We start from the raw sequence: 11,363 nt of genomic DNA on the forward strand, positions 1-11,363 counted from the left end.
TGTTATCTGGTGTGCTCCCTGGGGCATTTGGTGGGCCGCTGTGAGATACAGGAAGCTGAACTAGATGGGCCTATGGCCTGAGCCAGTGGGGCTCTTCTTATGTTCTTAACTACAATTCCCAGGAAGCCTTGCAGGTCTCTTGTTATCTGGTGTGCTCCCTGGGGCATTTGGTGGGCCACTGTGAGATGCAGGAAGCTGGACTAGATGGGCCTATGGCCTGATCCAGCAGGACTGTTCTTATGTTCTTATGTTTAACCTGTCACAGACCCAATCCAGATCGGGGCCACCAGCGACTGCTATTTGCCTCAAAAGCTGAAATCCAATCTAGGTGATGCTGATATGTGCCTCCACATTAAAAGCAAGTTCTGGGCTGAGCCAGGAACAAATTAACCCCTGAGAGTGCATCTGCTTCCTTTAGATATTCTGTTACTGATCTTTTTTTCATACTGCGGTTTTTCTTAAGCATCAACTTGATGACCGAAAAAGTCACTGAAACCATTTTTCAGAGCAAAATTTACTCTGTGGTCGAAAGGAGTGTATTTTTAACGCTGTCCTTGAAGACTTATATGGAACTTGACAGCTGGGCCATAGAAAGCACGAATGAAATCTATGTGCTTGTGACTTCTAAGGCTCAACTGAAAAAACCTCACGTGAGTTTTGAGCCTTGCATGAGCATGAACAGGCAAAATTAAACTGTTAAGAGAAGTTAGGACCAAATAAATGAAATTTCTGCTGTGCAGGAACACTCTAAGGCTCTATGTGTATTTGCTATTATTACTTTTAGTTTTAGCAGCGTACCAACTGACCTGCACTGTATCCAGCGCAAGTTAGGAGGTGGCTGGAGGGCAACTCAGGGTAAGGGATATTTTTCATCTTACCTTGTGTTGAGCCCCAGTCATGCCAATGGGGCTACTCAGATCTGCACCAGTGAATCCGTTGGCACAAATCCAAGTAGCCCGTGTAAGGCTGCTTAGGACAAGGAGCAGGGTTATGATGCAACCTGCACTGCTGAATCCAATCCCACCCCCCTCGATTCACCTCCCATTCTCTCCCTACCCCTGTCCCCCCAGCCTCTCCCACCCCCTACGCCAACTTGTCCCGGCCAGCAGAAATGTATCCTGTCCATGATGTGTGGGGCCTAGATCCAACCTTTGGGAGCTAGGGTGAGCCTCTGCACTGGCCCATCCTACTCAGTGGCGTCGCTAGGGGGTGCGGGAGGTGCGGACCACACCGGGTGACACGCACAGGGGGGTGACGCGTACTTGGGGAGGTGACATGCTAAAATCGCGGTGGTTAGGAGGAACCCCAACATATTATATACCGTCAGATGCAAAAATTTCAAGCGGAATGCAATGCAAAAAAACAGAGTGGAATATCTCCTTTCTATCAAAAGTTATGGCCAAAAAAAGAACAAAAAATGCATGGATCCCTATGGAAAGTGAAAGTGAGCCATATCACCCATTTACTCGCGTGTAGGTGAACCTGGCTTAGTCCATTGGAAAGGGCAGGCTGAGAGGAATCCAAGAACACCAGAATGGTTCTGATCCATTGAATGCAGCCCCCCAAAACACCTGAGAAGGAAGTCCCTTCGTCCAAGCAGATGAATGTTTTGAGCCCTATGGAAAGTGAAACTAAGCCTCACGGTCCTGTTTACTTATGAGTAAGCTACCGTGCCTTGGCTGGTGTGGAAGATCAGGTGAAGGAGAGTGCAAGGCTACCAGAATGGTCCTGATCCTATGCACCTGCAGCTAAACAAGCGCTCCAGAAGGCAGCCTTCCCCCCCCCCCCCCACTAAAAAGGATCAAAACAGAGGCTTCAGCTGATAAGGTGAACTTTTCGAGACTTGCAAAGCCAGGTGTATCCTGACAGTGATCTGGTTTAAACAGAAGTTCTTCAATTGAACTGGGCACTGGGTAGGGCTGAAAACCTTACTGGTTTTGGAGGGGGTGTGCTATTGCAGGCAGGCTACAGAGGAAATTCACTTGGTGGAACAGGGCTGGCTTCTCCTTATTTAATTATTTGTTTTACTTTAATTATTTATACTTATTTTTTTAATTTGCCTGATGATGTAACTTCCAGCATGACATCACTTCTGGCGGGTCTTGGACAGATTGTCATTCTAAAAAGTGGGTCCTAGTGCTAAAAGTTTGAGAACTGCTGCAATAAGGTGTTAGTAAGTTGACAGCCCGGGGGGGGATGTGACACCACTAGTGATCAAAATCAGTAAAATTACAATTTGGAAGAATAATGCTATCACGTTATATATCAATCAATGCATAATTTCATGCAGAATGTGTTCTGTCTTTGTTCTGTCAAAAGGTACTGCCAAAAAACCAGTGGGGACGGAGTGATGGTACTCCACGCCCACCACCTGGGGTGTTGCCCCGCCCACTGCATGGGGGGGTGATGTGCTGGCATCCCGCACCGGGTGACGCGAACCCTAGTGACGCCGCTGCTCTTGAGTCAACATAAACATGCCCGCACCAGCTCAGAGGGCACACTGGATTGCACTGTAAGAAACAGAACCCAAAATAGGTCAACACAGTTACAAAAAAACTTACTGTTTAATGGCTTTGATGCCATTTAATGGCTTTAATGACCCTCCCATGGGGGGGGTCCCATGGGGATAGGGACCCACCCCCCACCCCCCCGCTTGTAACAGAAGTGAAATTTTCATAGCGTTGTCTTGGGAGAAATGATAGTGTCTTCAGCAAAGAGGCTGTATAAAGTTGGGAAAAAACCTCCAGAACCAATGAGACCAGGGCTGACCTAGATCCAAACTCGGTGGGAGGGAGGAGTGGATCCCAGCTTTGATGTGCACCAGGATCCTAATCCCTTTCCCTCTCCCCTCCTCTCTCCCTTGTGCCAACAAACTAGATGGTGCAAATCTGTGAAGACCCATTGGGGCAGTGGAGGCTCGCCCAGTGGGGGGTAAGGGAGCAAATGTTCCTGACTGCTCCCGGAGGACGCAGTGTGTGCTCCATTGGTGTGGCTGCATCAGCAGGAGGTTTCTTGTTAGGACCGGTGCGTGCCAAACCAGACCTCAGAGCTCAGCCAGTGATGGCTTGCAGAGCAGAGCCGTGAACTTAGCTTCTCCTGCAGACTATAACCAGGCAACATTCACCTTTTAAATCCAGAGAGAGACAAGACCTCAGCATCATAGTTATGACAGCTCTCCTCTGTGTGTGTGTGTGTGTGTGTGTGTGATATGTAAAATTTATTCTTCCTTGGGCATTTTGTTCATGCGCCTTCTGTTAATTTCTTTCCTATCTTTGTAATCTGTAAAACAACAAAAACTAAAGGGCAGAAAAACAAGCATCGCGATCATAGGCCCGCCTGTAGAGTTTTCGAAGAATGGGGTTTTCTGTCCTGATTAGCAAGTCAACCTTAGCCTGTGGTTTCATTACCTCTGACCACAGTGCACACTGCTGTTCAGCACCAGCTGTCCCTCGCAGTCTTTCAGGAAACGCATTGTTCTGCCACTTGCTGACACCAGGGCACGGCTGAAGTGAGCATGAAGACTTCTTGGGTGTTCTCTGGAGCCCTCGCCGTCTTCTGGGGAGGTGTTCTCGGAGCAGGTATGTGGCACAGGTCAAAGGAAGGCAACCGAAAATTCCTGTTGAAGCTAGGAAGGTGATGTGTTGGAATGAATGTTCCTTGTTTTCCTTGGCATCTTACCTGGGGTGGCCAGACTGGCATTTTAAAAATGTCAGGAATGCCTCCCAGTGATTCTTGTGCTGTTTAGCTACTTTGCTTTGAAATAAGGGACATGATCAGGTATGCTGACTTGGGGACCGTCATGGCTCTGTGTTGAAATGGTGTTCACCAGATGCCCAGTGATGCTTTTGTGTTTTGGCCTCCTGAACTTCATAGATGAAAACAGAACCATGTTTGCAGTGCATTCCTGATATCATACCAAAGGTCATTGCTATTCGACAGCCCCATCCTTTGCGTGTCTACTCAGATTTATAGTAAATGGGGCTTACTCCCGGGTAAGTGTGGTCAGGATTGTGACCTGAGCCACATTGCTCCACTCTGTTTGCTGTATGTTGAATGTATATACTTTGCAGTAGTTGGTCCTCCATCAGCTGAAACACCCAAATGGTGCTTTGCTTTTTGATTAAAGTTATATTAGAAAATCCTAACTGTCCGACAAGATTCTGGCACAGTCCTAAGTATACCTCAGCAGCTTCTGTGTGTGAAATGGCAGGCTGCGCATGGTGCCTTAATGTTCATGCTCATTCGTTCATTTACATGAACATTTGTATCCTGCTTGTGCACCTCCAAAAATCAAGGTGCTTAAAGTGGCTAACAATAAAAAGAACAAGTCACATAAAAAAGACAAATCAAAATGATGGTATTCATGTGCCTTAGAGAGATAAGATTTCTTTACCCAGCTTGTAATTAGTTTGTGGAACTCCTTGCCACAGGATGTAATGATGGCATCTTGCCTGGATGCCTTTAAGAGGGGATTGGACAAATTTCTCACCCCAGCACTGTCTGTTCTAGTGGCTGTCTGCTGGTATTCTTTTGCATCGTTTTAGATTGTGAGCCCTTTTGCGACAGGGAGCCATTTAGTTATTTGATTTTTCTCTGTAAACCGCTTTGTGAACTTTTAGTTGAAAAGCGGTATATAAATACTGTTAATAATAATAATTAATAATTTCTGGAGGAAAAGTTCATCAATGGTTACAAGTCATGGTATGTGCAAGGTAGAGGTAGGCTGCCTCTGATTGCCAGATGCAGGGGAGGGCACCAGGACACAGATTGTGTCTGTTGTCTTTTGTGCTCCGTTGGGGCATTTGGTGGGCCACTGCGAGATACAGGAAGCTGGACTAGATGGGCCCTTGGCCTGATCCAGCGGGGTTCTTCTTATGTTCTTATGTTCTTAAGATGCTCCCACCCCATTCAGAAATGCGACTTGGGGAGACTCTAAATTTCTGCATTGGTCCATTGGTCCATATACAGAACTGTTATAAAAGTTCTGTTAGAATTAAGCTGGCAACCTTGGGCTGGAGGGAGTAGATTCATGAATGGGGAGGGGTGAGTAGAATTGGAAGAGACCTGAGCTCTGCTCATGATTGCTCTGCAACAGTAAAGTGTAAGAATCTACACTATGAACACAATAGAAAGGAAGCAGGACAGGGCCCTTGCTTTGTATGCAGAAGGTCCACGTTCAGCCCCTGGCATCTCAAGTTCTAATGGGAGCAAGACAAGGACAGTCACAGGACAGCACTTGATACTGCAATCCAATGATTGCATAAAAACTAATCCTTTCTTAAGGAGCAGTAGTCATCAGTGATGATCACAGTGCCAAAGCCTGGTGAAACAAGGGAGTTTTTGCAGCTTCTTGGCAGTGCAAGAAGTGGGCAGTGGGAGAAGGGGGGCTTCTCACACCCCTCTTGCTAAAAAAATTCCAAGCCCCAGGGGCCACCACAGAGAAGACCCTTTCACAGTCATATCTCCCTAGGGCCTCTGCAGTGGCATGTAGAGAAAGGCCTCCTCCAAAGATCCCAAAGGATGGGTGGTTTCGTGTAGCAGCAGGGGGTCCTTAAGGTATTGTGAGCCTGAACCCTTAATCTTGGGATCAGGGCCTCTAAGACAAATGTTATCAGGGTTTCTTTTGGATCCCTTTGCAAAGGGGGAGAGGTAAAACAGAATGGGGGCAGGAAGGAACGAAACAGGGTGAGGGGAAGGTGGAGACAGCTGGAAAAGTCTCTCAAGCCCAGGTCTGCCCACCCATGTGTCACTGGCAGCTAGATACAGTAATAGGGAAAACCAAACACATTCCTAAGTCTCTAACGCAGGGGTGTCCAAACATTTTGGCAGGAGGGCCACATCATCTCTCTGACACTGCATCTGACGAGTCTGAGTAGATAGGAAAATGTCAGATCCCAGGAAATTTCTGAGCCCTCTAATTTGGCTCCTGGGCTCCCTTTATGACCCTTGACCCGTGTACAAATTACCCCCTTTATTCCCCTCTCCTAGGCCCTGCTTGGTATCATTCATGCGTGTGTGTATCACCTCCCCTGGTTCAATTCTCATTGCTTGGTCACGATCACCTGGAGCAATGTGAGCTCTAACTTCTGGCAAGATGGCCCCAAGTAATTTTCTGATTGTCATTTCTTAATCAATTTTTTTTTTTAAAGCATTTTTGGGGTTGGGTGAAGATGAGAAAGTCCTGGTGGATAACAAGTGTCAGTGCGTAAAAGTGACTTCACGATTCGTCCCGTCCAAAGACAATCCTGAACAGGAAGTCTTGGAAAGAAACATCCGTATCATGTAAGTGGCAGTCACTCTCCCTCCTACCTGTTTCTGCCTGTACGTTCACATATTCTGTGTACTACCAAAACACTTATCAGCCCAAGGGTGACACAGTCCCTCCCTTACTTGGGGAAAGAGACAAATCTCCCTTCTCCTTTGGGTGCAGCTTCTGTAACCTTTAATTTTCCCTATCAGCACAATACAGAAGGAAGGAGGAGAAAGAGGGAAGTTGGAAGATGAAGCCAGATTCCATACTATATAGAGCCCACCCAGGTTCTCTCTCTCTCTCCCATACTCTATTTCAGAGGGTTAGTCTGGGTTGCACACTAGTACCATTGCAGTCATAGAGGCATGTGCTACATGCTATGGTGCATGCAGCCTCATATATAAAGTCACAGTTCCTCTGCCAACCAGCTGTTTTTGCAGTGGCTCCCCTCTGGGTGCTGGGAGTTTATCCACAGCCACTGATAGTAATGCCTGGAAAGCTGCCCAACTCTATCACTCCAAAGTGACATGTTGAGTTTCTATTGCATTTCATTGGAGCAGGTTGCTTTGTAAGCTTTTTTTATTTGCTTTCTCTAGAGTTCCTCTCACAGCAAGAGAGAACATCTCGGACCCCACCTCACCCGTGAGAACCAGATTTGTCTACAAGCTCTCCAAACTGTAAGGGCTTCTCTCGATAGTCAACAAATCTAAATAGCACTGGAATACAAGTAGTTATAATTTCAGTGCACACTTGCAGCTGCAGCTGGGTGTAACGTCACTGGTTGTGCTCTCTGCCAACACATTTGCACTGATGTTCTGTCCAAGGCAAGTGGAGGGAGGTCAGTCTTATCCAGTGATATCACTAGGGTTTGCATCACCTGGTGTTGGAGACCAGCATGTCACCCTATGTTGGACCTCGTCCCATGCAGTGGGCAGGGCAACGTCCCAGGAGGTGGGCGTGGTGATGTACCATTGCCCCACACCCGCTGGTTTTTTGGCTATAACATTTGATAGAATAGAGATATTCCAACAGGATTTGTTTCATTGCATTCTGCATGAAATTACACATTGATTGATATATAACATGATGACATTATTATTTGAAAATGCCAAGGTTTAAAATTTTTTTCTGTGCTGTGATGTCACCCCCCTTTGCACATCACCCGGTGTGGCCCGCCCCCTCCTAGCAATGCCACTGGTCTTATCAACTCCAATCCAAAGCGACTGGGTCCTGACTAAAGCAGGCATTAGACGCCTTGCTGGATGAAGCATTTTTGTTATTCATTTCTGCTGCAGTCCTAACCACACTTTCCTGAGAGTAAGCCCCACTGAACAAAATAGGACTTACTTTTGAGTAGACCTGCTTAGGATGGTGCCCTTTATCTTTTAAAAACCTGTGTCAGCAGTGGCGTAACCAGGAGGGGGACAAAGCACCAAGTTTTGGAGGGAGCCTCACCGCAGCATGCAGATGGAGGCATTTACCTGGAATGGTTCCAAAAGGGAGGGGGAGGGGCCCCTTGCACACCACAGTGAGGCTCCAGTGGCTCCAAGTAGAGAGTGGGTCCAAGTGAAGAGTCCAAGTGGAGAGTCCAAGTGGCTCCAAGTGGAGAGTGGCGAGTGGGAGAGAGCACTTACACTGGATAGGTCCATTGCAGCTCCTGCAGTACTTATTGCACCAGGCCCCCCATAGCCACACCACTGAGTGGTGAGGAATCACATTGGTTGTGTCTATTAGCTAACATTCTTCTCTTACAACCTCTCTCCTAGCTGCAAGAAGTGTGATCAAGAGGAAGGCAACTCGCAATCTCCTGCTGGGGAAAGCAGCATGTGCAATGATCCTGATATGCCCTGCTACACCTACGACAGAAACAAATGCTACACCTCAACATGCCTGTTCTCCCATGCCGGGAAAACCACGACTGTTGAGACAGCCCTAACTCCCGACTCCTGCTATCCTGATTAGACCAGAGAGAGCAAAAGCAAAAGCAAGACATTGTGGGCAGATGAGCTACACCACAAAAACTTATATTGGCCTTAACAGTTTCGCTGTCATAGGGCGCAATCCTAACCAACTTTCCAGCACTGACCTAGCTGCAACGCAGCCCCAAGGTAACAAACATGCCCTTACCTTGAGGAGGTCCCCTTGACTGCCTCCCCACTGCAGGAAGCTGTGCATGCCACTTCGGCACAGCAATGACAGTGCTGGAAAGTTGATTAGGATTGCATCCATAGTCTCCCCAAAGAATTCTGAGAGCTGTAGTTTGGTAGAGGTGCTGGGAATTCCATGTTAGCATCCAAGCATCCTCCCAGAACTACAGACCTCATGACTGTCAAACTATTTCAAGTCTGGGGTGTAGATGTCCTCATAGTGTCCCCTGATTTTCAAGTACAGGCCCCCCCTTTATCAGTGCTTAATACAAATGTCAGCAGATGTTATGCCTTCTTTCTTTAATCACCTTCCACTTTATAGCGCTATTCTCCCTTATTATCTACAGCCCTTCCTAAGACACATTTGTCAATAAAAGTTATATCGTTCATTATCTCATGATATCTCATTATCAGGTCACTTCCTTGGGATTCAGCACTACTAATTAGATACAGTTGGTTGCATCTTTGAGAAGTAAAAAACTCACAACATTCCATGGAATGTAACAGAGCAACATCATAATGCTGAGAACATAAGAAGAGCCCCTCCGGATCAGGCCAAAGTCCCATGTAGTCCAGTTGCCCACCAGTTGCCTTAGAACACTCAAGACCATAAGATACCTGCATCCTGGTGCCCTCCCTTGTATCTGGCATTCTGAAATAGCTGACTTCTAAAATCAGGAGGTTGCCCATAGACATCCTGGCCTGTAACCTGTAATGAACTTTTTTAGTTTAGAAATCTGTCCAATCCCCTTTTAAAGGCATCTAGGCCAGACGCCATCACAACGTCATCCTGTGGCAGGAGGTTCCACAGATTAATTACATGCTTGGTAAAGGAATATTTTCTTTTGCCTGTCCTAACTCTCCCAGCACTTAATTTGAGTAGATGTCCCCTGGTTCTGGTGTTGTGCGAGAGGGAAAAGAACATCCCTCTATATATCTCTTGCATAATTGAGTAGTCTTTATCTACCTGAAATTCCCAGAACTGTCTTTAGCCAACTTTGTTCTGGGATTTTGCGCTCCACCACGTCCCCGTCCCCCCTGGCATGAAGATGGAAAATTATCACCACGGCCTGCACAGCAGTCTACGATACAACCTGAAACTTCTCTGATTTCTCCCTGGCCTTTATTTTATTCCTTTCTCTCTAATCAGTTATTGTTTACTCCATCAATAGTCTGTTTTGTGCTTCCCCATTCTGTGTAGCCATATTTAGGATAACAACTGTCCAGTCAATCAGTATATTCATTGTACATTTGAAATAATCTGTTTATTGAAAACCAGGATGGCGTATTTGTTCTAAGGTCAGAGGTGGGCTGGTGAGGCACAGGTTCAAATCCCGCTTCAGGGAAGAAGCTCATCGGGCCAGATCAGTATCCCACAGCCTATTTCACATGGTAGTTTGTTGAGAACAAAAGAGAGGAAAGCACCCATACGCTTGTCCCTGAGATTCCTGTTGGATGGCTGGGATATAAATAGTATCTGGTTGGCAACCTTCAGTCTCGAAAGACTATGGTATAAGCCTACAGCACCCGGTATTCCCAGGCGGTCTCCCATCCAAGTACTAACCAGGCCCGACCCAGCTTAGCTTCCGAGATCATGGTATAAGCCTACAGCGCCTGGTATTCCCAGGCGGTCTCCCATCCAAGTACTAACCAGGCCTGACCCTGCTTAGCTTCCGAGATCAGGCATGGAAAGACTATGGTATAAGCCTACAGCATCCGGTATTCCCAGGCGGTCTCCCATCCAAGTACTAACCAGGCCTGACCCTGCTTAGCTTCCGAGATCACACGAGATCAGGCATGTGCAGGGCCTACCAGTAAAGCATTCCTGCTTTTTTATTGTTGAAAAAACTATGAATGCTGAGTTTTGCACCTTTTTCTAAATTCTGTGCTTTTCAAGCATACACAGCTATATTGTTATGGAAGAGGGTCAATGGAAGGACCTTTTGTACCAATCCAATCCAGACCTGAGGAGGTGATTCAAAAGATCTGAGGCAGTTGACCCATTTCAGCCAGGCCCACAGGTGTACACATTTGATCCCTGCTGTGTATATGCAACGTTGGGCAAAAATGGCTTAACTTGTTGCACCAGAAATATTTTCATCAGGAAAGGCACTTGACCGAGCCATTAAACCCAAGTTGAAAAGCTTGTGGCCCTCGACAAATTCAAGTTTTTATATCATTCTCCCTGTTCTTGGCAGTGAGTCTTCTCTGAGCTCCTTGCACGGCTGAAATTCATTCCTGGCATTCACAAAGCTCCCACTTTGGGACCTGTGTCCTCTTGCAAGACCAGCATCTGCTGCAAGAACTGAGGCAAAAAATAATTATATAATATTTATATACCAATATATAATGTCAAGAAGTATGTTAATAAGAATATATGCATTACAGCCTTTAAACTGAGCTCATATATGCAGGGCAGCCCAATCCCAAATTGCACTAGCGTAGCTGGGACACATGGCCTGCGCTGCATCTAGTGTAGCACAGGAGGCAGCTGGAAGTCTCCTAGGGTAAGGGGATATATTTCCCCTTAATAATAATAACGTTGGCAACCTTCAGTCTCGAAAGACTCTGATATTGCGCTCTGAAAGGTGGTTCTGGAACAGCGTCTAGTGTGGCTGAAAAGGCCGATTCGGGAGTGACAATCCCTTCCACACTGGGAGCAAGTGCAGTCTGTCCCTGGTCTGTCTCCCTGGCTATGGGCTTCCTTCTTTGCCTCTTTGCCTCAGTCTGTTGGCCAAGTGTCTCTCCAAACTGGGAGAGGCCATGCTGCACAGCCTGCCTCCAAGCGGGCCGCTCAGAGGCCAGGGTTTCCCACCTGTTGAGGTCCACTCCTAAGGCCTTCAGATCCCTCTTGCAGATGTCCTTGTATCACAGCTGTGGTCTACCTGTAGGGCGCTTTCCTTGCATGAGTTCTCCATAGAGGAGATCCTTTGGGATCCGGCCATCATCCATTCTCACGACATGAC

The 11,363-nt window shown here is 46.9% G+C and overlaps 1 protein-coding gene across 1 annotated transcript; it reads left to right on the forward strand.

The window, feature by feature from the left end:
• The first annotated feature begins 3,420 nt into the window (after positions 1-3,420).
• JCHAIN (joining chain of multimeric IgA and IgM) lies at positions 3,421-8,789 on the forward strand. Its single transcript, XM_066632537.1, has 4 exons — positions 3,421-3,578; positions 6,150-6,282; positions 6,847-6,927; positions 8,017-8,789. Exons 1-4 carry the CDS (start codon positions 3,515-3,517, stop codon positions 8,210-8,212), a joined length of 474 nt encoding a protein of 157 aa, XP_066488634.1. The 5' UTR covers positions 3,421-3,514; the 3' UTR covers positions 8,213-8,789.
• The last annotated feature ends 2,574 nt before the right edge of the window (positions 8,790-11,363 follow it).

Source organism: Tiliqua scincoides, chromosome 6, assembly GCF_035046505.1.
Source record: "Tiliqua scincoides isolate rTilSci1 chromosome 6, rTilSci1.hap2, whole genome shotgun sequence".
Taxonomy (NCBI): Eukaryota; Metazoa; Chordata; class Lepidosauria; order Squamata; family Scincidae; genus Tiliqua; species Tiliqua scincoides.

Coding starts and splice junctions, on each gene's coding strand:
- JCHAIN (XM_066632537.1), top strand. CDS start 3,515: ATGAAGACTTCTTGGGTGTTCTCTGGAGCCCTCGCCGTCTTCTGGGGA. Junction 3,579..6,149: donor GGGAGGTGTTCTCGGAGCAG/GTATGTGGCACA, acceptor TTTTTTTTAAAG/CATTTTTGGGGTTGGGTGAA. Junction 6,928..8,016: donor GTCTACAAGCTCTCCAAACT/GTAAGGGCTTCT, acceptor CCTCTCTCCTAG/CTGCAAGAAGTGTGATCAAG.